This window comes from Helianthus annuus, chromosome 3 (assembly GCF_002127325.2).
Source record: "Helianthus annuus cultivar XRQ/B chromosome 3, HanXRQr2.0-SUNRISE, whole genome shotgun sequence".
NCBI classification, from domain to species: domain Eukaryota; kingdom Viridiplantae; phylum Streptophyta; class Magnoliopsida; order Asterales; family Asteraceae; genus Helianthus; species Helianthus annuus.
The window spans coordinates 138,729,650-138,757,383 of NC_035435.2; the positions used below are offsets into that span (position 1 = coordinate 138,729,650).

Consider the following 27,734-nt stretch of genomic DNA (forward strand, 5'->3'; position numbering starts at 1 on the left):
AACAGTCGGAACCCTAGAGCCACCACCGCCCCTTATCGTGAATTATGACGTCGAGGAGGGAGGCTTCTCTCTATATCCTGTTCTTGCTCTTGTTTGTACAATCAGAATCAACACGTAGCTAGGGAGAGAGGTTGGTGGCCGTAATACAAACAACCATCTGGCCCTGTAACATAGAGCCAGACAAGTGTGTCACTGTTCATTCCGTTTACTTATTATCATATTAAGATAAGATGTGAGGAAACTGGTGATCAGTAGTTGGATGGTGGCTCAACATGGCAAACAAACAGACACGTGGTTCGAACTTGAAAATTGCTCGAATAGCTTTTACTATAGCAATCATACTAGGTTATAACCCCGTGTATTACACGGGTCGAATAAATGAATTTTATATACTAAATAAAAAAACAATATATCTTTAAAAACATCCTTTATTGCACGGGTTGAATAAATATAATTTTATATATTAAATAATAAATATTTATATCTATAAGAACCATATTGTACGGGTTTAATAAATATAATTTTATATACCAAATAAAAAATTATATCTTTAAAACCACGTGTATTACACAGGTTGAATAAATGTAATATTGTTTACCAAATAATAAAATAATACATTTTTAAAAAACCTCATTTATTACACGGGTTGAATAAATGTAATTTTATATACCAAATAATAAAAAAGTTACACCTTTAAAAATATGTGTATTAAACGGGTTGAATAAATGTAATTTTTTATACTAAATAATAAAAAAAATATATCATTAAAAAAACCTCGTATATTGTACGAATGGAATAAATCTAATTTTATATATCAAACAATAAAAAGTTATATCTTAAAAAACCTCATGTATTACACGGGTCGAATAAATGTAATTTTGTATAGTAAATAATAAAAAAAGGTATATCTTTAAAAAAAACCACGTGTACTACACGAGTTTAATAAATCTAATTTTATATATAGGGTGAGGTTCCTCTACAAAGTGTGTTTTTCCTACAAAGTGTAGGAAGTGATCTTGACCATTAGATGAGAGTGTTTGATGGTTGAGATTATATTGATGGCATTTTGGTAATATATTTGTCTTAAAAATAGACTAATTTAATTGATTGAGGACAAATGTGTCATTTAATTCATTTTAAATAAGGAAATAACTGTCATACCATAACCTCCCCTTCATTTTCGCAAGTTTCCCTCTCTCTCTTTCTATCTTCTCTCCTCGGAAACTACTGTGTTTTAAACCTCCACAGCTCCGAACCTGGTGTGTTTTATATTATGTATTTAAGACACTGATGTGTTTTATATTGTGTATTTAAGACCCTAGTATGTCTACATTGAATCAAACATTGGTGTGTTTTATATTGTGTATTTCAGACACTGGTGTGTTTTATATCAGACGCGCTGGTGTGTTTTATGTGTAATGGGTGTGTTTAATTATGAAAACTGATATAACACAGTGTGAAGAGCCTAGAAACAGATAAAAGACAACGTCTAGAAAATTATAGATGTGTTTTATGTTTCGAAATTAACGAGGGGATGTGAAAGCTGATATAACACAGTGTGAAGAACAAGAAACTGATAAAACACACCTTAAAGAAATAATGGAATGTGAATATGAATTTGCGATCATCATGATATAAAATATTATAGTCGATTTTGAAATCAATAGAGATATGTAGTTTCCTAAAATAACTCGTTAGTTTGTTTAGGATAATAAATCTTCCATAATTAAAATAATTATCTAATTACCATCATACCCTTTTGTATAAAACTAGGATTGCGACCCGCCGCAATGCGGCGGGGATTCTTTAGTTATAACTAAGTCAATATAGGACCCGCACGTTATGTTAAACCTGTCAAACAGGGAAAAAATAGACGATGTAAAAACGTTCACCCACACACGCACGTTGCGTCGTGTTAACTCGCCAAATTTAGAACGAAACGTAAAAACCTTAAACCAAAGACGCACGTTGCGATTTGTTAAGTTACAAAATTTAGAACCAAGCATAAAGAGAAAAATTTGCGGAAAATAAAAACTATAAAGGACCAAAGTTGAAAGTAAACAAAGTTATGAGGATAGATTGCAAAAGAGAAGAAGTTTTGGGTTAAAAGTAAAAAAAAACAAATAGTTTTGTGTTAAAAGTAATTTATGAAATACTTTTGGGTGAAAAGTAAAAAAAAAAACATTTTTTTTTGGAAAACCCCCAAAGCCAACGTTACGACAACCATATGCATAATCATTGTTTCTTTGAAAACCCCCCAAAACACACCCCGCGTTGCGTCGGGGCGTAAAACGTTGTCAAATAGTACTAATGTCACACAAACGTCATCGACCACCAACACTGACTCGACTTAGGATATGCGTGTTGCGACGAACCTGTCAAACATGGAAAAATAGAGGTAAAAACGTTGAACCACACATGCACGTTGCGTCGTATTAACTCGAAAAATTTAGAACTATACGTAAAACGAAAATTTGCGAAAGATGAAAATTATAAGTGACAAAAGTTGTGAAGTTAAATTGCAAATAATGAAAAGTTTTGGGTTAAAGTTAAAAAAACAAATTATATAAGGTAAAAATTGTAAAAAGTAAAAACCCTTAGGTTAAAAATAGAAAATTAACTTTTTTTTTTTGAAAATCACCCAAAGCATAATTTACAAGTGACAATGCACAAATAAGTTGCAAACTTATATATGGGATAATAACTAAATGCCACATGTCTAAAGGAGATTGCTTCCTACACTTTGTAGGAAAACTAGGCTTTGTAGCCAACTCCTACCCCTATACCAATAATAAAAAAGTCATATCTTTCAATATACTAATGGATAATACTCGATATGCGATGGATATGGTGATTGTGAAGATCCCTTTATTTAAAACTTGTAAATGTTACGAAGTCTCAATAAATTTAACCCTTTAACTTGTAAATGTAGAAAATATAAATAATATTAGTTAATTTTATTTTAAGTTTCGTAAAATCTATTTGATACCAAACTAAACAAAACGTTCAAATATATAGTTAATATCAAGAGTAAATTATGATTTTGGCCCATGTGGTTATATCACTTTTACCCTTTTAGCCAAAAATGAATATTTTAACATCTTAGCCCCCAACGTCTTTTTTTTTTCTAACCCTTTTGGCCGGTAACACTAATCCCATCCATTTACTTTTAGGGGCCAAAATGGTTAGAAAAAAGACGTTGGGGTCCAAAAGGTTAGAAAAAAAGACTTTGAGGACTCAGATGTTAAAAAATCCTTTTTGGGCTAAAAGGGTAAAGGTGATATAACAACATGGGCTAAAATCATGATTTACTCTAATATCAAATTAGATAACTAAGTTTGAATTTGAAGTAAATAGATAAATATAAAAGTAATAATTAAACTAAATAATATTTAGTAAGAGGATTACCTATAATTAATTAGAAGAGATTAAGCTAAATAATAATTATCTATAAGACATGGCCTAATATAATGACAAGTGTCCTCAAAATGGTTTCTTTTATTATATAGTACTAGCGGTAAGACCCGTGTGCAAACACGGGTCGATTCTTAGAAAACCATGCATAGTACATTAAACAACGAATCACTATATATTTTTTAGAAGGGAATTACCTTCCTGAATGTTCATATCTGTTGGAAATGTGCTTATTAAACTTAAATACAGAAGTTGTAAAACATCAAATGAATATACTAACAAACTTAAAATCTTTATTTTGAAAAAAATCAATACATCCAATACAGCTTCACTTTCAACAAACATTAATTACAATCAAACAGCCTAATAAACTCCTAACATCTGTTATTACCCTAAGCACTGTTACATTGTTAGCCTCTGTTGAGCAACATCTGTTGAATATCATCTGTTGGTTTTTAACAACTGTTGAGCCATAGCAGACCTTTGCTTCTTCAGACTTTCTCTTCATCAGCAGAGGATCACTTTGGCAGACCTTTGGATCAACAGACTTTTCCTTCAAGCAGATGTTCTCTTTTGGCAGACTTTGGCTTTGGCAAGCCTTTGAGTAGCAGATGTTGAGTCTGTAAATCAAAAACATCTAAGCAAATAAAAAACACATCACTCTGCATTCAAGATAATAGAGTCATTAAACAGAAACATATGCAGCATTGAAGTGTTAATCAACTCGATAAGAACTCAAAATCAAGTACTAACCTCAAATTCTTTCAAAGATAAATACAATCATTTCGCAAGCTTCTTCTTGATAGTAGCAAAGTCCATTGGATGCTTGATCACATCATGATAATCAGGAAGCTGAGAGAAAACAACAAATTGTGAATTACATGACTATAATCTGATATCATACTTTGAATCATAATTTCAAGAAATTGACACTAAGAATCCAAAGTAACTCAAAGCTACCTCCTCAGGATCAACCGACTCAGCGTATACTCCATAAATATCTTTTCTATCACAAATAATCCACCGAAAAATCACATAACTCATTAAGTTCAAATATTAAACATTTAAAGTTTAAACAAATGATGATACTCACTTTTGAAGCTTATCCATGATCAACTCAATAGTCTTTTTATCTGGCATCGATACTCTCTACGGAACATCCGAAGTTGTCCCTAATCAACATCCAAACAGAACAATTAGTAACAAAACAAATTAGACCAATTCTTGAAGCCATCCTCTTCACCCTAACTGCCATTACTGTCGAGTTCTACTGTTGTATCCAGAAACAAATTAGACAAATTCTTAAAATACAACTCTAACCAAGCTGGTTTTGTGTCATTGATAACTTAGTTACCTGAAGAGGAGAAGAAACCACTGGCTTTCTCTTGCCACTGAGGTGAAACGGCTAAAGGCATCAAGCTGGTTTCAAACACCAATGAGAAAACCATGCATAACATATTTTGATAGAAAGTATAGATAAGTGTATAGATATTGTAATTTTTAGTTTAATGCTAGTATTTCTAGTTTAAAGTTAGGTACTGTTATCCACCAAGAAATCAAGATTAGAATTAAAACTTATATAAGTTGCATGTGATGTAATTAAATTAACGAATGGTGGTAAGTAACTGAGAGAACATGATGAAAGGAAATAGCATTAGTATGCAACCATTGTTTGACCAAAGCCAAACCACTATTTTTAAAAAAAGTTGGTTTGACCAAAGTCAAACCACTGTTTGCAAAAATATGATTCTTAGTGGTTCAAAAGTCTGCTTGACCAAAGACAAACCACTGTTTGACCAAAGTCAAACCACTGTTTGGCCAATGACAAACTACTGTTTTCTCTACAAAACACTGTTTAACCCAACAGTGGTTTCAAACATATGTTTTCATCCATCTATGAACCAAAGTCAACAGATGTATCAACCACTGTATCAACAGATGTATCAACCACTGTATCAACAGATGTATCAACAACAATGGTTTTAAGTTGATGAGCATTATTTATGAAAAAATAATACAAAATCATATTGAAAAAATAACAAAAAATCATAAAATGACAAAAATGTGTAGTTACTAAATTCACTACTTTACTTTCATCCTTATTACATATGTATCAAATGCATAAGCAGTAAATAATAAACAGTACATTAGAAAGACTATAAAAAGATCAAGTTTAGCAGAGTCACCAACAATAACAGATGTCGCTCGAAGTCATGCTTGTAGACTAAGATTTGGTTTCTTTTTCAACTCTCCGTTCAATTTCATTCTTTTATCAGCTGCCACCTTATCTCTCGCCACATCTATACCAACTATTCCCACCAAAACCGAAAACTGCTCATCTTGCTTTTTTATCAACGCCTCAATTATCTTCACTAACCCTTCTGTTCGTGAAGACCATTTACTACTGTGACCCTTCTTGTTAGCAACATGTGTAGCATCATCCATCGACAAATTATCATCATCATTGTCGTTTGAATCATCGTCAGCTGCCATGTCATGCCCTTTATGCACAGTTAATCACTTCATCAAACCACCACCAGCCGCCAGCTTCCGTACTTGGCCAACACACCTGTTTCAAACTGAACTTGAAACGTTTTTATCTGTAGAAATATTTTTAAAATTTTCCTTTTCTACTGTTTTTTTTCAAAACTTGAAATTCAAAATGAACAATTTATAGATCTAACCACAAGATAGTATGACAATGACACCGGAAACTTACCAAGTAAAGTATGAAGAACCAACTGAACCTAAAAGCACTTTCATTCCTGCAATACAATTTGAAACGTAAGTTCCATTTGTCACCACTATACTCATTCCCTTTTAGCTCTACTCACATTAAGTAAATAGTAATACCCACTATCACCTATTTGTTTCTTTTATAGGAGTCCTAGTGAGCTAAATAAAGAATCAAATAAAATTCCATTAGCTACTCGTTTTCCTCAGTTATTTGTTTACCATTTTAATTTCTCCTCACAAAAAGTAAACATGAATACATTATTCACTGTTATCTTTTTATGTCTTGATATATTTGTGGGACACACAAATCAAATATTATATGAGAATTAGCTTTTTAGCTTTCATAGATATTCATCCATTTGTTTCTCATTTTCCTTGGTTATTTGTTTTACCATTTTAATTTCTCCTCAAAAAAAGTAAACATAAACACATTATCCGCTATTTATCTTTTTATTGTCTCTTGATATACTCATCGGACACACAAATAAAATATTATATGAGAGTTAGCTTTGTCATAGATATTCATGCTAAATATACGAATGTTCTTACTGTCGTAATTACAAAGTATTTTTATATTAATTATTTAATTCTACCCAAACGATTCCCTTATTTGTCATTAGTGAAAATTGTTTTATACATTTGATTAATAGCCAAACATTTTTGTTAAACTGCATGTTGAATCAAACCTTAATATTTTTGTTAAACTGCATGTTGAATCAAACCTTAATACATTTGATTAATAGCCAAACTCTTCTTTCCATTTCACTATCTGCATAGGATCAATTAAATAATTAAAAGCTTTTTGAAAAAGTAAAAAAATCCTTTAAACAACAAATTTAGATACTGCTTACTAACATAGCAGAAATTATGCTTACTAACATAGCAGAAATTATAAGTAATGAATACAATACTTGTTTGTTTCACTTAACGAATCCAAGTTTTAAAGTCAAAAACATTTCGACTTTGTTGCTACTTTTCTCAATTTTTTTAAAGAAAAAATTGTATTAAGTATGATCTACACAATAAAGTAATCTACCAAGTTTTTTAGAAAGGCAAAGTCAATGATTAAATTTTTTAACTGCAACTTGTACTAATCTTGCAAGATAAATGAACAGCAAAATCAGTAACTAACCTTGTAATGTTATGAAGTCAAAGCTCATCTTTTACAGTTGACTGATACCATTCTTCATCCCAATAATATGGGAATTTCAGTTTGGCTGCAGTATGTGGCATCAACCATTCATCGTATATGAATCTGCATAACCGTATCACAAACGCATAATCTATCAAATTGTAGTGTCCAACAACAGTTTCTCACCAGATCAATATTCCCAAACAGAACCGCAACACAAAAATCTTCACTATTACCATGTAGTAAAGAGAGAAACATACCTTTTCTTAAGCAGGCAAGTCATAAAAATTAACTCTTAAATCACAAAACTCCCTTTTCTAAGCTAACCTTGTCAGACATTTCATCAAACACCTGGTGAGCAAACAACATGGTTCAGCTTCTCCTTCATAATCGGCATTCACAACCAAGCTAAGTTAGTGTAGGAGAGTTAAATTTATCAACTCCAAACAACTAATCTACTGATTTCTCATTATGAAACACCTATTTCTCATTATTGATTAACTAATAAACTGAAACTTATTTAGCAACAAAACAGAGATTCAAATCGATTTATAAAATCAAGACCTAGATGAATTTATAAATCATTGAATTAAATTGAATTGAATTGAATTACCTGATGAATTTATAAATCATGCTGCATCTTCTTCTTCGTCTTCTGAAAGTGAAGAATGGAGAGATCGTAGAGAGAGAGAGAGAGAGAGAGATTGAAATGGGTTTTTGAATTTTGAAGCTTTGAGAAATTATAAAGAAGCAGCTGAATTTATTTGAGAGAGAGAGAAGCAAATATTATGTATGAATTTTGAAATTTGAAATGATCTGTTTGAATTTTGAATCTGGAGCCAAGATTTTGAATATGGGCAGTGGTTTGGATGAACATCAGTGGTTTGCCCTTTTGTATGAACATCAGTGGTTTGCCCTTTTGTATATGTGGGCAAACCTTTGAAAAGGTGCATATAGGCCACCTTTGAATTTTAAAGTAGGACAGTGGTTTGAATTTATGATGTCACTATGCTCTTTCTTTGGCCTCCACCTCATTGTTGATGACATAAGGAAAACCTTGTTGGACATGCTCTTTAGCTGACACATCAGGTTTTCTTATGTCACTTGGGTTTCTCCTTTTATAGAAAGTATAGATAGATTGTATTGGAAAAATAGATTTTAATAATCCAAACTATTAGCCGTTGACCGAAAACGGTCCCAACTTAAAAATTATCCAGTGGTGGTCCCATCTTTTCACATATTGTAAACTAATGGACTTTTACTAAAAAATCTTAATTTCTTTTTGTCTCCTTATCCTTTTCGGTTTAGTAAAGGTCCATTGGTTTACAATATACGAAAAGGTAGGACCACCACTGGTTATTTTTTAAGTTGGGCCCGTTGCCGGCCAACGACTAATAGCTAGGATTATTAAAATCCATTATTCCTATAGTATAGTATAGTATAGTATAGTATAGTATAGTATAGTATAGTATGGTATGGTATGGTATGGTATGGTATAGTATGGTATGGTATAGTATAGTATGGTATAGTATAGTATAGTATAGTATAGTATAGTATAGTATAGTATAGTATAGTATAGTATAGTATAGTATAGTATAGTATAGTATAGTATGGTATAGTATAGTATGGTATAGTATAGTATGGTATAGTATAGTATGGTATAGTATAGTATGGTATAGTATAGTATGGTATAGTATAGTATGGTATAGTATAGTATGGTATAGTATAGTATGGTATAGTATAGTATGGTATAGTATAGTATGGTATAGTATAGTATGGTATAGTATGGTATAGTATAGTATGGTATAGTATAGTATAATATAGTATAATTTTCAAAAAAAAAATAAAAATTAAAAATTAAAAATTTCAAGTTGAACGGGTTGTGTTCGGGTCAACCCAAGAATATTCAAGTTGTGTTTGGGTTCATATATATATATGACACGATTTTAAGGTTGTGTTCGTCTAAAATTTTTTGGGTTCGGGTCGGATTAAACCCGTGTTCACGACCCATTTAGCACCCCCTAATTCAAAGCAATTAAATACCTGTTTCAACCCAACAATCCACTTGTAAACAATGGATAATTGTATATGCAAATATTTAAAGAGTTTAGGGAAGATATGATAAAATCGATTTGTAGAGGTTCAAGAAATGTTAACTAATCTCTATACGTCATGACCTTGATCCTCCAATCGAGAGTTTCTCCACTAATCATATCTCTTAATCCGATTGTAGGGAACCCGTTATACAATAATCTCACTAAGCTAATATAGTGATCACCTTGTATAAATGTTTTACTCTTTCCAAGGAACTGGTCACCTTCTACGTCTCGCTAATCTCAAGTGACAGTGATCATCACTTTCTCTAATCCTTAAACAAGCTTGATGATGCTCCTCACAAATCCCTCACAACTACAAATCAATAAGCTCTCAATATACATGAATGAATAGTTTCTTAGTTGTAAAACAACTCTTCTTTTTTGCTCTTTCTTTTAAACTTGAATCTCTCTTTACTTTTTTTGTAAACCAAATCCTACCCATAATAAATGAAGATAAAATTTTGTTATCTTTTGCCTCTATTTATTATTTATAATATGTCGCTTATTTATTTAATTGTTGTAATTAATTTCGGGTTCAAAAACGTTAGTTATATATATATATATATATATATATATATATATATATATATGGTGGGGTTCGACTACAAAGTCCATTTTTCTACAAAGTGTACAAAGACATAAAACACCACAATTTCAGCCATAAAACACACTCAAAATCCACAAATAACAGAGTGAAGATCACTAAAACACAATATCCAAACCCAAGCAGTCCATAAAAATTTCAAACACACCATCGTAGAACTATGCATATAAAACACAACATGATAATCAACATAAAACACACTAATGTTAGTCATTCGATAATCAAAGCCTTATCATCTAAAACACAACACAAAACCCACAAATATGGCGTTTTAGTAATCTCCACTTTGTTATTGGTGGGTTTTGAGTGTGTTTTATGGTTGATATTATGGTGTTTTATGACTTTTTACACTTTGTAGGAAAAATGGAGTTTGTAGCCAACTCTCACCCTATATATATATATGGTAGGGATAGTGTACATTAATTCAAAAGTGTAAGAAGTGTTTTAAACCATTAGATCTTTGATCTAATGGTTGAGATCAATGGAGACCAAATTATAAATTGTGTTTTAATTATTTGGACTAATTTGAAAATCGTAGGGGTAATAGTGTCTTTGTATATGTTTCAAATTAGGTAATCTCTCCTAAATTCTAGCGATTCACTCCTAAATTCTTTTCTAGCGATTCAATTTTAAACTTATTTTAAAATTCGGACATTCTAAAAATTCCAGAAATATGTAACTGCTACAAGAAATATATAACACTATACATCCATCATATAACACTATATAACACCATATAACACCGTATAACACTATGTAACACCGTATAACACTATGTAACACCATATAACACTATGTAACACTATATAACATTATATAACAATATATAACAATATATAACACTATACATCTATCATAGACATGCTATCAGACAAATATAACACTATATAACACTATATAACTCTAAATAACACTATATAACACCGTATAATACCATATAACATCATATAACACTATATAACACTATACATCCATCATATAACACTATATAACACCAAAAAACACTATATAACACCATATAACACTATGTAACACTATATAACACTATATAAAAATATATAACATTATACAGTTCTGAACGAGATGACACAAATTTGTAGATTAATTCTTAATTCGTATTCCTATAATTAAGGGTGGCGGTTATGGAAGGTTATCAATTAATTAAATCAATAAGAAAATTATTTGTTTACCCTTTTGAATTAATTTAGACTGGAGACACATGTCATCTCCACAATATTTCTCACACTTCTCACACTTTTGAATCAATGTATAGGATCTTCAACCTAACGGGGGAAAGTGTGAGAACAGTGAGAACAATTATGGATCGTCAGATCAAAACAATATATGGACTAGATTGGCGCGGTGGAGTTATCGTAAATAACACCAATTCTATTAAGTGGACGCGCTTCATTAAGGGTAAAAGGGTCTTTTACCGTTCAAATTCAAAACACCAACAAAAAATGATAACACGCCATTCAAAACAAATAAAACGCCACTAAATACAAAACGCCAAAAATTAGTGATAAAACACGTTGGAGATTACATGAAGAGTAAACAACACATTAACTGAAATTCAGTTATTAACATTTATTAGAAGAAATTCCCTCCTAAATTACGCGCCAAAAACATCATTATATAAACGACGTTAAACATCGCTTCCATAATCTCTTCAATCTATCATTCTGCAAAAACATATTTTACCAAAAACGCCAAGTTTAACCAAAACGCCAAAAATGGCAACCATCGTTTGGTGGAGATACAATCTGGCAATCAGGCGATTCGTCCTACGTTTTGACAACAGAAGGAGGGTGTATGTTAGGACGATCAAGGCAATTTTGAAGATGGAAGAAGAGGTACAGAGGGGTATCCTATCACTTGGCATCGCTCTGGATAACGAATGTCATGAACACATAAGCTTATGAAAACATTAACAAGGAAATTTGGACCAATCAAAGCAGATGGAAAATCAGACCCAGTCATGACATCATGGCGTTTTGATGAGGAAACAGACATGATGACCGTTATATATGTCAAGGGAGAGCAGGAAGACTACCTGCTTGAAAACATCATGACAAAGCAGGGGATTGGGTTCATGGAAGAATTGCACAACGCCACTTGTTTGAACACATACATGGACTCAAAAATGGCGTTGATGCAGGACATGTTCAAATGGAGGCTTCAGAATCTTCAGCAACAAGAAGCCGATGAAAGTGAAGGTGATGACATGGATGAAAGTCTAGATGAAGACTAGGAAGAAGACGACGGAAGTGATGGATACATCTCGGATAAAGTACCTTCTGACGAGAAGTTTTAATTTTTTTTGGTTGGTTTTCTTCTGTGTAATCTTTTTTTTTTCTTAAGATAATTAAATGCTATATTTCTCCGTTTAGTTGCAAAACGCCAAAAAAAATACTACAAAAAGTCATTGCTTACAAAACGCCAAAAATATAAAAAATATTTTTCCTGTTTAATATTTTCTCTGTTATTGTATTTTGTCATCTTGGTCTACATAACGCCATTTAAAAAAACGCCAAACTTGGAAAATGGGACGTCTATCACCCTAGAACTGATAAAGCTGAACAAAACAATAAATACACAAAGTAACTGAAAAGACGGTTACTTTATTACTATAATTTATTATAATAAAAATCTCGCCTAAACTACGGGCCAAAAAACTCCTATAAGAGAGAGGTCCCTGCACAATGAATTGATCACACCCAGAAAACAAAACGTCATGTTCCCTAGAAACCACTCACTTTAAACGCCAAAAAATAGTTAAAAAAACCACAGATGGCAAAACTTTCACTGAATGGATTCTTCTCTGAGGTGGGTATCTCTATAAGCTTTTGCTGAATGAGATGGACAAATATTCAAGAAAAAGAGACTGATGACAGTGATATGTCATCATGTGAGCTTTGTTCTTGATGAATATATGCATGGCATGAAGGGATCGATACCAGCGTAAAATGCTATTTTGGACTTCATTATTATAAATAGTATTCAAGCAGGAGTTGATCTTCAATGACATGCCACCAAACAAGAATATCACACCAAAAAACAGGATGCCACTAACAAGCTTCGTCTAAAAAGACGAGCGTTATGTAGGAAAATTGGCATCTAGCTAAGATATTCAAAGGTTCAAAACGCCAAAACAAATTCAAGAAGAAGAGTCTGATGACAATTAAGATTTGGATGAGAAATTAGATTACCATTTTTAATTTTTTTTCTTTTTCATTTTCTATTGTTTTGTTATCTAATTATCTGTTGTTTGTTATCTAATTCTCTACTGATATGAAAACTGTGAGAACGGGTGCTGGCAAAGCACCTTGTCAATGTATTAAACGCCAAAAAAATTGACTAAACGCCGTAAAAACATTTGGTCTTATTGTAATTTTATGAAAATATTAATAAATCATAATGAATTATTAACAACGCCATAAACGTCAAAAAAAATTGACCAGAGAAACGCTATAACGCCAAAAAAATTATCTATGTGACATAAAAATAATTAATTCAACGTAACAGATCTAAGAGAAAATAAAACGCCAATTAGTTAATGAATATAATTAACGCCAAAATAATCTTAGACGCCAAAAATGAAGCAGCATGTTACGCAAAATTGGGAAATAAAAGAAGATTGAAAAGACAAAAAAACCCCTCAGGCCCTGATCATATTCCGCGCCACGTGTTGGGCCAGGATGCGTTCTCACCGTTCTCACACTTTAGGGCGTTTTCTTCTGGTCCTATATATATATATATATATATATATATATATATATATATATAGCTTCGTTAAATATTATTAATAAAATCAATAACTAAGTTAAGTTGTTACTTAAATTAAGTTATAAGGTCAAGGGGCTAAAGGTGTTGACCTTGAAAAGAGAAAATATGAAATAATTCATTCAAACACTTGAAGTTGCATATGAGAAGCTACATAATGAAACCGTCGTAATTGTTTTCTGACGCGTGCTGACGTGTCGTCCCTATGTCGCATAACACCCCATTTTCATGCTCCTCCACACGTATAGCCTTAAGATTATGTAGAATAATAATGGTCTCATACATACAAATTATCCGTTCTTTTTTTTTTTTATCTTTGATTTAAGTTATCTTTTGGGCCAGGATTGCCCCCTAACTATTACAATCTTCCTGTTTTTTTCATAAAAAACATTTTTTAAACCAACTCGACCTGACCTGAAACCAATGTTTTAAAAACCGGTTTTTAGATCAAACCGGATTAGGCTAAAAAATGGTTCAACCGGTTGAACCAGGTTGTACCGAGCGGTTCAACCGGGTTGACTAGCTAACTCTATAATTTCATAAATTACAACATAAACTCAAAAGTTAATCCAAAAATGAATAATTGCGTATTAAAAGATGATTCAAAAGTAAATCCATAATAAAAAATAATCCAAACGATAATCGAAAATCATTCAATTTTCCAACAAGCTCTTTTAAATGAAAGTATACGATATGTTTAAGCCATTTGAGTGTTGAATACATCAACTATTTTCGTTTCATACAATATTAAATAAGAACTTTTAATTACGAATAATCATAATATATAAAAATCACATAAGATAAGTAACATATATATTGAAAATAAGTATCAACTCAAACGAAAATAACCCTGTGCCAGTACCGGTATTACCTTTCAAACCGGTATACCGGATTTTACCGCCGGTACAAACCTTATGCCGTTTCACTTATTTACCGGGGTGTTTCGTACCGGATTTACATCTGGAAACGGTAATACCGGTATAACCGGCCGGTATTTACCGGTTTTTAAAACATTGCCTGAAACCCATTTTGACCCAGGCCCGTTTGAACCCAAACCCATTCCGACGCGAACCAAAACAATCCTTTTTATTAATTGACCCGCCACCCAACCCAAGCTGGCCATTTTACCAAGGTGTTAATTGGGCTGCAACAAGTAACTGATCGAATCAATTTACGCGTCTATTCCTATGTTTAATTTCAGTTTGTAATTTCGAAAATTTAACAAACTTTTCAAATTTTGAAAATCCCTATAGAGGGGACAACCATGTAATGTTTTGAATTATTCTAACATTATAACTTTTCCTTTAGAATTCTCTCTTATTTACTTTACTTGCTCGTACAAGAACACCTCAAACTAGAATTCTATGGAGTGATGCAGAAGTCCAAATCCAACTACGTATATTTTTGTAGCAATAGAAAGCACGATGAGAAGTCTACTAATTTCAATCCCATAGGCATTTTTTTTTTTAGAAATATCATTCATCTCTAAAGAAAGCACATGAAAAATGCGGTGACTATTCAGTGGTAACATCTTCTCTATCAACCCTTGACAGCCCCCAATAAAGCCATTGAAGGACAAATGCTCATTTTTGGTCATTACAATCGAAATGATTTACATATTTATAATTTAGGATTAGGATCAAATACAAAGGATCCTAATTGTAAGAAGTGTAAGAAGGATTTATAGAGTGACAAGTATCCAATAACTTAAAACTAAACCCACTACACAAAAAAACCCCACTACAAAAAAAAAAAAAAAACCCCTTAAATATCCACCACCACCAAAAACCTAACACCCCCCCCCCCCACATCACCCACCCCATTTTTTTTTTTTTTTTTTTTTTTTGCCGAGGGGGTGGGGGGTTTAGGTTTTTGGGTGGTGGTGGGGGTGGGTGTTTAGTTTTTTTTTAGGTTTTTGGAGGGTGAGGTGGGAGGTGGGGGTTAGGTTTTTTGGGGGGGGGTGGGGGGGAGGTTAGGTTTTTTGGGGGTTTTTTTGGTGAGGTATAGTTTTGTTTTGTTTTGTTTTGCCCGAGGGGGGGGGGGGGTTAGGTTTTTGGGTGGTGGTGGGGTGGGTGTTTAGGTTTTTGGTGGTGATGTAGTGGGTTTAGTTTTAGCTTATTGGACACTTGTCACTCTATAAATCCTTCTTACACTTCTTACAATTAGAAGTATTTGTAGAATAATTTGACCTATATAATTTAATCAAAATTCATTGCAACTTTATAGAATGAATGATCATCTACTTTTATTTTCTAAAGCCTTTTACAATTTATATTTTTTATTAAATTAATTAGCCAAGGGGGCGCTCCTCTAGTGGTACTCCGGTGACTTTCTCAAGGAGTTCGTCGGTTAGAGTCTAAAAATGTCATGCATGAGTTAGATGTTTTACCACAATGGTCTTTTGGGCAGTATATTATTATTAGATTTTCATTTACAAAATATCTCCATATTCTTGATCACCACGTAATTCTTGGTGACCAGTTATTTTTAGAACCCATGTTTGACTTTATACACCACTTGGTCCCCTCTCTTTCACATGTTTGACTATAAAGAGAAGACCACCGTAAACCTCACAATCCATCACCACTCAGTGCTTCATGAGCCACTGTTACATTAATAGTGAGTGGTGACCTCAACAACACCCAAACACAAGAACATCTTTCAATTGTCATTCCCCCATGAATCCTTCTACTGATTTCTTGTTAAACCCAGTTTTCTTACATGGGTGTGTTGCTTCCATACAATTCGTGTTCTTGTTCTTCATATTTGTCTCCTGGGCTTCCAAAAGATTCAAGATTGATCGAACTTTGGTTCCGAAACAGAGTCATGGGTGTTTGTTTTACAAACAAACTCTCTTTTGCTCTCTTGTTCTTTCACTCTTCAATCTTGTGTTGTGTTTCTTGAACACTTTTTATTGGTATAGAAACGGCTGGACTGATGAAAAGATTGTGACCCTTTTGCATGCTGCTCTTGGAGCACTTGTTTGGTTGTTTGTTTCGGTTTACTTACACACACTTTTTTCAAATTCGTCGACAGAATCTAGGAAATACCCTTTTGTTTTAAGGTTTTGGTGGGTTTTTTTCTTTTTAGTTTCTTGTTACTCCCTTGTGGCAGACTATGTTTACTACAAAAGAACCCATGATTCAGTTTCTATGTTCTTTGTCTCTGATTCTGTGTCTAGTTTCATGGGTTTGTTTCTTTGTTTCGTGGGGCTGTCCCATAAAACAGTGGAAGAGTCTCAAAATAATAATCTTGAAGAACCCCTTTTGAATTCTGGTGTCTCTAGAGGTGAACTTGCATCAACTTATGAAAATGCAAGTTTCTTTAGCCTCCTGACATTTTCTTGGACGAATTCTGTGATTGCAAAAGGCAACAAAAAGCCATTAGACCTTGAAGATATTCCTCTGCTTGCAAATATTGATAGTGTGAGAGAAGTGTTTCCTGTTTTGTTGAATAGAGTAGAGTCCTTAAGCAATGGGGGTAATCAAATCACTACATTTGGTCTCGCAAAAGCCTTGCTCTACATCGTGTGGAAAGAGGTCGTGATCACAGGATTGCTTGCTTTAGTGTATGCACTGTCTAGTTTTGTTGGTCCTTACCTCATAGACTCATTCGTTCAATATCTGAATGGTCACCGAGATTATGAAAACCAAGGTTTTGTTTTGGTGGCTGTATTCTTTACTTCAAAGATTATTGGCTGTTTGGCGCAACGGCATTGGTGGTTCAAGCTCCAACAGGCCGGAATTAGAGCCAGGTCCGCCATGGTTGGCGTGATTTTCCAAAAGGGCTTGACCATTTCTGGCCAGTCAAAGCAAGGGAACTCAAGTGGCGAAATCATAAACTTCATGGCAGTTGATGCTGACAGGATAGGTAACTTTGGTTGGTATGATATTTGGCTAGTACTCGTCCAAGTAGCAGTTGGATTAGCACTTTTATATAAGAATTTAGGGTTAGCCGCGGTTGCTTCATTAATCGCTACAGTTTGTGTGTTGTTGGCCAACCTTCCACTCGGGAACGTACAAGAAAAGCTTCAAGATGACTTGATGAAATCTAAAGATAAAAGGATGAAATCAACATCTGAAATCTTGAAAAACATGAGGATTCTTAAACTTCAAGGTTGGGAAATGAAGTTCTTGTCGAAAATCATCAAGCTTCGCGACGAAGAAGAAGGTGCATTGAAGAAGTATATGTATACATTATCCTTGAATTCTTTCTTGTTCTGGGGTGCTCCAACTGTTGTAGCCGGGATCACTTTCGCAACATGTTTGTTAGTTGGCATCCCACTTGAATCAGGAAAGGTACTTTCTACACTTGCAACGTTTAAAATACTTGAAGAGCCGATTTACAATCTTCCAGAGTCGGTTTCATTTTTTTTTCAAACTAAAGTCTCGCTTGATCGCATTGCCACATTCCTCCGTACCAAGGACATAGATTCTGATGCTATAACTAAAGTTCCACAAGGCAGTTCTAGCACAGCTGTTGAGATTATTAATGGGTGTTTTTCATGGGATTTAGCTGCATTTTCTAACCCAACTTTGAAAGATATAAACATTAGAGTGAATCAAGGCATGCGAGTTGCTGTTTGTGGGACTGTTGGGTCGGGGAAGTCAAGCTTACTTTCTTGTATTTTGGGGGAGATTTCAAAGATATCAGGAAGCGTAATAGTAGAAGGATCAAAGGCTTATGTAGCTCAATCACCATGGATACAAAGTGGAAAGATTGAAGATAATATCTTGTTTGGCAAGGAGATGGATAGAGAGAGGTATGAGAAGGTTCTAGAAGCATGTTCTTTGAAGAAAGACCTTGAAGTTCTTTCCTTTGGTGATCAAACAGTTATCGGTGAACGAGGGATCAATTTGAGCGGAGGTCAGAAGCAGAGGATACAAATCGCACGGGCTCTTTATCAAGACGCTGATATTTATCTTTTTGATGATCCATTTAGCGCAGTTGATGCTCATACAGGAAGTCATCTTTTTAAGGTAAGTGAATTTGGTTTATGCTTTTGTTCCAATAAGTTTTCGTTGTTTTGAAAGTATATAAAGGTAAAATTACATAATCCGGATGTGGAATGCATGTTTGTGTATATAAATAACAGGAATGCATCTTGCGGTTTCTGGAGTCGAAGACAGTGATTTACATCACACATCAAGTAGAGTTCTTACCTGCTGCAGATCTCATCCTGGTTAGCTATCTAAATCTTTTACTTTCATATAGTTCTTACATGTGAGCATGCATATAGTTCTAGAGCCAAAATGGCAAAATGATAAAGCAGTCAGTTCATGTCACTTGATATAACATCATTATCAGGTTCTAGGAGATGGAAGAATTACACAAGCCGGAAAGTACGACGGCATTCTCAATTCAGGAGGCGACTTTATGGATCTTGTAGGCGCGCACAAAGACGCGTTATCAGCCATTGATTCCATAAAAACAAGTGTTCAAGAACACACAAATAGCTCCAAGAACACAAACGATAGTCAAAACGATGAAGCAAATGGTATCTCCGGCTCAAAAGCACAGCTTGTTCAAGAAGAAGAACGTGAAAAAGGAAGAGTGGGTTTCTCAGTCTACTGGAAATACATAACAACGGCTTACGGAGGCGCACTAGTACCATTCATAATATTGGCACAAGTTCTCTTCCAAGCACTACAGATTGGAAGTAATTACTGGATGGCTTGGGCATCTTCAGGGTCACCAAGTGATCAAGCACCAGTTACAGGCTCAACCCTGATCATTGTTTATGCAGGTTTAGCTGTTGGAAGTGCGTTATGCATACTTGCAAGAGGCTTGCTTCTTGCAACCGCTGCGTATAAGGCAGCCACTCATCTCTTCCACAAAATGCACTTCGCCATTTTCCGGTCGCCCATGTCTTTCTTTGACTCTACTCCTAGCGGACGAATTCTAAATAGAGTAAGCAAATATATTCTCACTATAACAAATAAAATACATTATTTTGGATACAACTCCCTTTTCAATAAAATTTATGGTTTCAAATCTTAGTTGTTCAATATTTAAGGGAGTTTTTTTTTCTTTTATAATATAGGCATCTACAGACCAAAGTGCGGTGGACATGAATGTTCCTAACCAAATGGGATCATTTGTATTCGCTGTCATACAACTTCTTGGCATCATTGCAGTTATGTCACAGGCTGCTTGGCAGACGATCACTATAGTTATTCCGGTCGCAGGAACGAGTATTTGGTTACAGCAATATTACTTACCTTCAGCGCGAGAAATGGCACGGATAGCTGGAGTTTGTAAAGGTCCAGTGGTACAGAATTTTGCTGAAACAATATCAGGGTTAACAACCATCAGAAGTTTTGATCAACAAACCAGATTTCAGAACATGAATCTGAAACTAATTGACGATTTTTCAAGGCCAAAGTTTCATATTGCTGCAGCTAGGGAATGGTTAGGATTTTGTTTGGATATGCTGTCTTGTTTTACGTTTGCTGCGTTTTTAACTTTCTTGGTTTCTATCCCCGAGGGAACTATTGATCCAAGTAAGTTGTTTTTTCTTCACGCATAATATAATGAAGAATGCTTGATCGACAGAAGCTTCTCGTTTTATATTCTCAAGGTATCGCCGGAGTGGCTGCTACTTACGGGCTTACTTTGAGTAGTTTACAAGGATGGATAGTATGGACTCTTACCGACCTCGAAAACAAGATTATTTCGGTTGAAAGAATATTTCAGTACTCTTCTATCCCAAGTGAACCTCCTCTTGTTATAGCATCAAATAGGCCTGATGATCAATGGCCATCACAAGGAGAAGTTAATATACGTCATCTGCAGGTACTTAAATCTAGACTGTTTAGTATGGTTTTGTTATTGAATCTAATGGTCTTCTTTCGAAAGGTTCGGTATGCACCACATATGCCACTTGTGTTGAGAGGCCTTACATGCACTTTCAGTGGGGGAAGGAAAACTGGGATTGTTGGAAGAACGGGAAGTGGGAAGTCGACTTTGATACAAACACTCTTCCGCCTTGTGGAGCCAGTGGCCGGACAGATTCTGATAGACGGAATTAACATATCCACAATCGGACTTCATGATCTTCGTTCAAGATTGAGCATAATTCCACAAGATCCTACCATGTTTGAAGGAACTATTCGAAGTAACATGGATCCCCTTGAAGAGTTTACAGATGATAAAATTTGGGAGGTAACTAAATTACAGAATTTCAGTTTAACTATTCATTCAAACGGCATATAGTGTTATAATCTAACAGTTTTTGTTACTTCAGGCTCTCGATAAGTGCCAACTTGGAGACGAAGTGAGAAGTAAGGAAGGGAAGCTTGATTCACCAGGTCTTGTTCATTAAAATACCCGTTTGACACCTTACAATGCCAGCTTGCTGCATGATATTTACTTATTAATTTTCATATAAAACTCTATAGTTACTGAGAATGGAGAGAACTGGAGTGTGGGTCAAAGGCAGCTGGTGTGTCTTGGGCGCGTGCTACTCAAGAAAACCAAAGTCTTAGTACTTGATGAAGCCACTGCATCAGTGGACACTGCTAGTGATGGTATGATTCAACAAACACTGGGGAAACACTTTACCGACTCTACTGTGATAATGATTGCTCATCGTATCACCTCTGTGCTTGATAGTGACATGGTTTTGGTTCTAGAACAAGGTTAGTTACACAAAGTTGTTGACTGTAGCACATGTTTGTCGAGTCAAAGTCTTTATATGTGTGCCTTTTGTTGTGTATGCAGGCCTGGTTGATGAATATGACTCTCCAAAGAAGTTGCTAGAAGATGATTCATCTTCATTTGCAAAGCTTGTTGCTGAGTATAGTATGAGATCTAATTCCAGTATCAAGACTTAACTAGCAGGAACTAATAGACCTGATTTCAAATCCTACCCGATTTCAAGGCAGCTACCACTTCTCTAACCCATCAATATTCACGCTTGAAGGTGTGTAGGTTTTTACAGTTTAGAATTGTTTTACATCTCTCTCTGTATTGTATATGTTTTCCTTCAAATTAAAGTATTTTGATGGTAATATCAAAATCCTTAATGGGTTACTAAAAGAGAAAACTAGAACAAGTATGTCTTGAGACTTTGATACCCAAAAAATAACTAAGTTGCCCAAGGTCCTTCATAGCGAACTCATGAGAGAGTGACCTAGAAAATGAGTCCGTCATTAGACGAGGTAGTAAGGATGATGTCAACAACATATATGAGAAGATATGCCATACATGGTCGCAAAAGTCGCTAGGCGCTCCCTAGTCGGAGTCGGGAGTGCTTGGGAAGTACTCGTCCTAGGCGGAGAGTGCTTGGGAAGTACTCGGCCTAAACGAAGAGTATTCGTGCCTCGGCAGCCTACCTTGTAGGGAGTACTCGAGGAGTACTCAGCCTTCGAGGCCTTGTTTTACAACCATGATGCCATATCAAGACCCTGTTGAAAGATGAATAATGAGGTGTCATAGTGACTTTGTTTGAAGCCAATCCGTGTAACCAAATCAGTGAACTTTTAGTACCAAGCCCTAGATGCTTATTTTAGGCCATAGAGGGATTTCTTTTGCCTACAAACATAATCTGGAAAATCCTGAAGACGAAACCCCATAGACATATACCGTTTTATTTAAATCCCAATGTGAAAAAGCATTCATGACGTCTAACTGACGAATGAGCCATGACTTTGATAAAGCTAAAGATAAGACCATCCGAATAGTAGTGGGTTTAACTATGGGACTGGAAGTTTCCCCATAGTCAACACCCATTTGTTAATTTTCGACCATCGCATACCCAATGTGCTTTGTACCGCTCCAACGACCCATCCAATTAAAATTTTTGTCAAAATAACCACATGCTTCAGTGAATGTGCCTGCCAGAATGTCCAGGTACAAGTTCCCATGTGTTGTTTTTAATAAGGGCATTAAACTCATCGGACATGGCATCAAACCACTCAGTTGTAGACAAGGAATCTTTAGAGTTTTTAGGTACATGTATAAAAGCGGTAGTGTGTAGATTATATGGGCGAGCAGGTTGGACAATACCGTCCATGGACCGAGTTCGAATGGTTCAAACCGGTGGGGGTTAGGCTGGTGGTTGGATAAGTTGGGTTGGGTTGGAGATTGGCTAGGTGGTTGGGCAGTAGGAGGTAGGCCCGTGGAAGATTTTGGGGTGATGGGAATAAGTGTGAATGGTAGGGTGGGTCGGTGGGGCGGTTTGGGATGATTGGGCCGAGGAGAGGGGTGGTTGGTTTGAGATGTTTTGGACCGGGGGGGGGGGGGGTGATGTAGCGGGCTGACTTGGTTGGACTGAAGGCATTGGTTTGTGGGATTGGGCCAGTAGGCTGGACGCAACGAAGACGAATCATGACTAAGGAATTCATAGGTGAGGTTGGAAGAGGGTATGGTAATTTGGGCATATGGGAAGGTTTGTTCATCAAATTTCACATGTCTGCAAAAGATGATTCTCTGATATTTAAGATCAAAACACTTATATCCACGATGTTCGTTGGGATAGCCGAGGAACACACAAGGTATAGGGCGATTGGCAAGTTTGTGAATAGTGGTGAAGGAAAGAGTGGGTAACAACCAAACGTACAAGATGATTATACTCAGGTAAACAATTGTTTAATACTTGAGTTGGGGTGAGGAATTGAAGTGTAATGGTGGGTAAGATGTCATGTATATAAGTATCAACTTCCAAGGCATGATGCCAAAAGGTGTTGGGTAGGTGAGATTGGGCTGGAAGTGTGCGAATGATGTTGTTGATGGACCTCTATTTTCATTCGGCATTCGGCTTTCTCATTTTGAGAAGATGTATATGGGCTAGATAAACATAATGTCGTACAGTTTGATCACAATAGTTTCAAAAGGAGGAGTTTGCATATTCTTTTCCATTATCGCATTGAAACCGATGAATTAATCTTTCAAATTGAGTTTTAATCATGGAAGCAAACTTAGAAAATACAGTTCCATGGGATTTCGTCATCGTCACTTCCCAGATTACGTGTGTCTTCTAAATAAACCTCTCTATGGATTAAAACCGGCACCACGGGTGTGGTACCAACGGTTCACAGGTTCGTAGCATTGGATTTAACCAGAGTAAATGTCATAACTAACTTTTTATATATCACGAGGGTCAACTTACAACTTACTTATCTATGTGGGATGACATAATTCTTACCACATCCATAGATAAACTTCGTGTGCAGCTTATGTCCCGTCTTGCAAAAGAGTTTGACATGAAGGATCTTGGCCCTCTTAGTCATTTTTTAGGGATTCATGCAACTCGTAATGGTCCACATATGTTTCTTTCTCAACAATCTATGCGAATGATATTATTTAACGGGTTGACATGTCCTCTTGCAAACTCGTGGCTACTCTAGTAGATGCAAAACCAAAGCTTGGTGCTATGATGAGTCTAGAATTTAATGATCCTACTTTCACACCCCAACTAATGGAGGAAACATCGAGGCAAGACATAATATATGGCTCAAAGACAACATAACACTAAATTTTCGGTAATAATGAAGATTCAAAATTTCATTTCCATATAATCGAATAACACATTACATTGTTCAAAAAGGGAAAGTACAACAAGTGGGAATTTCATAACTAAAAACATCAAAATGCATAATTATATTAGGTGAGTATCTAAATCCACCCTAAATCGTTTCTTGTGATAGCATCGTCAAATGTTTCCTGCAACATGTACACAATATTTGTCAACACAAATTATGTCAATGAACATACTACTTTGTATACATATCATATATAAGAATGCGTCTCAAATCCACATGTTTAAAGTATACTATATCATGTAACATACTAGCATGCATTAGCCTAAATATCAATCTAAAGTTTGGCACTAGCGTAACCTTATCATCGAAGTAAATAAGGACGTAAAGAATAACTTAACAATGACCCACAAAACGGGCGATGAGCTAATCCTATAACACTATACATGTTAAGGGAGGCTTGAAAGGTTAATAATAGATAGCTAAGCATAAGCATTTTCTAGCATGAAATGACAATTAGCATAGCAAATAAGCATGTATACGAATTGAGTGTTTAAATAAGTTTGAATGTATGTGTGTTTAATATGAATACATGTTGCAACCCAAATAGTGTTTAAAAACATAAATGGGTCAAGTATGAACTCATGGTTTGCGAAGATTTTCCAAAAAAATGCGAGTGAGCGGATTTAAAGGATGGAATCACCAAAGTCACCCTAAAAAGGTAAACAAAGGTGTATAAGTATGAAGATTTGGAGATTGGAAAGTTAACGGAATTTGCGATTATGAAAATACATAAAACATATCTTGTTTAGACGCACATGCATTCACCACAGATTAATCGCTGGAACGCTTTAAAGTGTATAGTCCGATATATTTAGGGGACCTCTTCATATGGCCTCACTCTAAGCTCATCTATAGACATTCAAAGGTCAAGATCTGGTTATTGTGTCTACTATGGTCCAAACTTGCTATCTTGGTCATCCAAACATGTAACACCCCAAAAACGGGTTTGGTAATTTAGACCCGGTTACTATTAAGAAACGGGTAAGGTACCGTTAATGAGAAAAGTTAACCTGAAAAATGAGGATTTACTAGGAATAATTAACCTAGTTGATTATTGGTCTCGTTAGTAGTAAGAGAAGAGTTGAAGCCTTATTTAATTAAAACGAAACATGAGGGACCAAAGTGAACAACTTGAAAGTTGTTGTGTTAAAAGAAAAAAAACAACACACACATACACACACATCGTGTGTGTGTTCATGAACGAGCAGGGAAAGCTCCCATGGAGCCAAAACCCTAAACTTCATCAAAATCTCCAAATTGAAAGGCTAAACGAAGCCCAAATTCACAACCGAACATGAATTAACGATCACCTCCACAAGGGGATCATAAGGTATGTCTTAAAACTTAGATTTGGTGATCTTGTTTGAAGTGGGTTATGATCAATCCATGAAATTGTATGAAATTAAGCATGTAGAGGTGTTAGAAACACCAAATAGAACTTGTGTTATGAATAATTTCAAGTAATTGGGTGATTTAAAATGAAACCCATTGCATGAGTGTGAAGATGATGATCATGATGAACTTGAAGATGTTATAGTGTAATCTTGTGTTGTATAAGGTGTTGTATGATAGACTAAGATAGTTAAACTTGAAGTGAAATTTATGATTATGAGATTTTGTTTGAATGTGATAGTTCATAAGATGAAATAAGGAAGAACATGCTTAAAACACTTGTACATTATGCTTAGGAAGTAGTACGCACGCCAAGTGTTTGATGAAATGTCTAAAAGGCAATAATAAGTGAAATTGTATGCAAGTAATGGGTAAACATATATAGTTCATGTGAAGATTATGTAGGGATGATGTCGAGTATGCTTTATGCTTGTTTAAATGAATTAATGATGTTGAGTATGCTTTGTGTAGGTCGTGTGTTAGATGTGAATTTGATATGGTTGTTCATAAGTATAAGCATATATGCTAATAAGAATGTGAATGTAATGACATGAGTGTATGGGAATCATGTCAAGATGGATGGGAGCGTTGAAGGCTAACGGGCTACGAAGACTCAATCAAATAAGCGAACGCAAATACGGGCGCGCAAGGTAAGTGAATCCCCAACTTACACTTTGGATGTAAAATGTATTGTAGTATAATGATTATTGTGAATCATGTGGGAAAGTATGATACAATGGAAGTGATAAGGTAAGTTTACGGTAAATGTGTCGAAAATGATTAAGAAATAGTTTCTATTAAGTATAGGTAAGAAAGAAGCTTACATGATGGTATTATGCATAAAGATGAAATAAGTAGTTATACGCGTAGGTATGGGTTAGTTTGTAAGTAAGTAATTGGGAATCATAGGAGAGTATGACTATAAACTCGTAAGTAGGGAGAATTACGTGTATGCAAATTACATGTATAGACGTGTGTGTTTAGGATTGTAAGTAATATTGTGTAGAATGTAAGTTGTAAGCACAGATACAAATAGAAAGGGTATGTATGCATGAATTGGAATTTAGTTATATGTAGAAATGAGTGAGACTTGTTATGCATATACATGGATATGTTCGTACGAATGAAATCTAATGATGCTAACCGTTTTCCTATTTAGAATGAAATAAGGAATGCAGGTATACTAGTGTTGGAAGTTGAAGGTAGGCGCCGAAATCCAATGCGGGTGGACCGAACGGATGGATGAATGGACTAACATAAGCGAAAGCACGATATGTTAATGCCTAATTATGCATGTTTAAATTTTATATATGATGATACCGGTTGCTAATGATGTGATTGTACGTGGTGTCTGCAGGTTGTACAGAACGGTGGATTCTCGTCATGAAGTGAAAAAGGTTGAAGATCGAGTCAAGAGATGGATTGTACATGTGGGTGCATGGTCACGAAAATTAATAGTAGTATGTCCGATTTTTATAAATTTTTAGAAAGCATTAATGTATTTAATGTAAAAGAGTGATTTAATGTAATTCTAAGTATGTTAGAATGAATATGATGAAAGAAAATTTTTAAGTTCGTAATTCCGCTGCAACTTTTGGTTAAAGCGTTTTAGGGCGTTACAAGTTGGTATCAGAGCCTAGGTTTGAGTGAAATCAAGTATAAATAAGTGAGTACTTGAACTCAAACCCGTGTGCTCTTGTGACTAATGACCTGTACAATCCGAGACTCGATCAAGACCGAAAGGTAAGATTTAATATAAGTATGTATGTGAGAGGTTACTAACAATGATGAATATTGAAAGGTGAGCTTGTTGGAAAATGAGGACGTTCTGCAGCTGCGGGTTAGTAAGAAGGCTATGGCGTGTGATATGTCAAAAAAAAAAATGGACCCCAGGTACACAAATTTTAAATTTGGTAAGTAACGGTATGTAGCATACCCTTATGTACGAGGGTGAAGTCCTTGAAGGATTCATATGAGTGTGGCACGAACTTAAGACCGGTTCCCTGGACATAAAGTGCTAATTCTCATGAAGG

General features: G+C 34.9%; 1 protein-coding gene and 3 long non-coding RNA genes across 9 annotated transcripts; 2 read left to right on the forward strand and 2 right to left on the reverse strand.

The window, feature by feature from the left end:
- Nucleotides 1-3,685: 3,685 nt before the first annotated feature.
- Nucleotides 3,686-5,262, reverse strand: LOC110928005. Of its 2 annotated transcripts, none has more exons than XR_002586065.2 (5): nt 4,769-5,262; nt 4,508-4,586; nt 4,375-4,420; nt 4,168-4,266; nt 3,686-4,034 (listed from the first exon to the last, which is right to left on the reverse strand). It is a non-coding gene; the product is annotated as an uncharacterized LOC110928005 (long non-coding RNA). The 2 variants fall into 2 exon arrangements; XR_002586066.2 differs by having other exon boundaries at nt 3,686-4,051.
- Nucleotides 5,263-5,481: 219 nt separating this feature from the next.
- Nucleotides 5,482-8,165, reverse strand: LOC110929736. Of its 5 annotated transcripts, none has more exons than XR_002587360.2 (6): nt 7,896-8,165; nt 7,543-7,664; nt 7,283-7,405; nt 6,837-6,919; nt 6,134-6,179; nt 5,482-5,993 (listed from the first exon to the last, which is right to left on the reverse strand). It is a non-coding gene; the product is annotated as an uncharacterized LOC110929736 (long non-coding RNA). The 5 variants fall into 5 exon arrangements; XR_002587359.2 differs by having other exon boundaries at nt 5,482-5,983; nt 7,543-7,633; nt 7,896-8,162; XR_002587358.2 differs by having other exon boundaries at nt 7,543-7,633; nt 7,896-8,161.
- An 8,179-nt stretch (nt 8,166-16,344) lies between these two features.
- Nucleotides 16,345-22,853, forward strand: LOC110929737 (ABC transporter C family member 3). Its single transcript, XM_022172922.2, has 9 exons — nt 16,345-18,744; nt 18,861-18,947; nt 19,073-19,675; nt 19,809-20,268; nt 20,346-20,560; nt 20,624-20,929; nt 21,012-21,075; nt 21,166-21,405; nt 21,488-22,853. Exons 1-9 carry the CDS (start codon nt 16,444-16,446, stop codon nt 21,598-21,600), a joined length of 4,389 nt encoding a protein of 1,462 aa, XP_022028614.1. The 5' UTR covers nt 16,345-16,443; the 3' UTR covers nt 21,601-22,853.
- Nucleotides 22,854-25,237: 2,384 nt separating this feature from the next.
- Nucleotides 25,238-27,615, forward strand: LOC110928006. Its single transcript, XR_002586067.2, has 2 exons — nt 25,238-26,351; nt 27,059-27,615. It is a non-coding gene; the product is annotated as an uncharacterized LOC110928006 (long non-coding RNA).
- The last annotated feature ends 119 nt before the right edge of the window (nt 27,616-27,734 follow it).

Bases quoted from the DNA above. Each gene is read 5' to 3' on its own strand.
- LOC110929737 (XM_022172922.2), top strand. From the start codon at position 16,444: ATGAATCCTTCTACTGATTTCTTGTTAAACCCAGTTTTCTTACATGGG. The intron at 18,745-18,860 runs GTAAGTGAATTT...TATAAATAACAG, and splicing joins CAGGAAGTCATCTTTTTAAG to GAATGCATCTTGCGGTTTCT. The intron at 21,076-21,165 runs GTCTTGTTCATT...AAAACTCTATAG, and splicing joins AGGGAAGCTTGATTCACCAG to TTACTGAGAATGGAGAGAAC.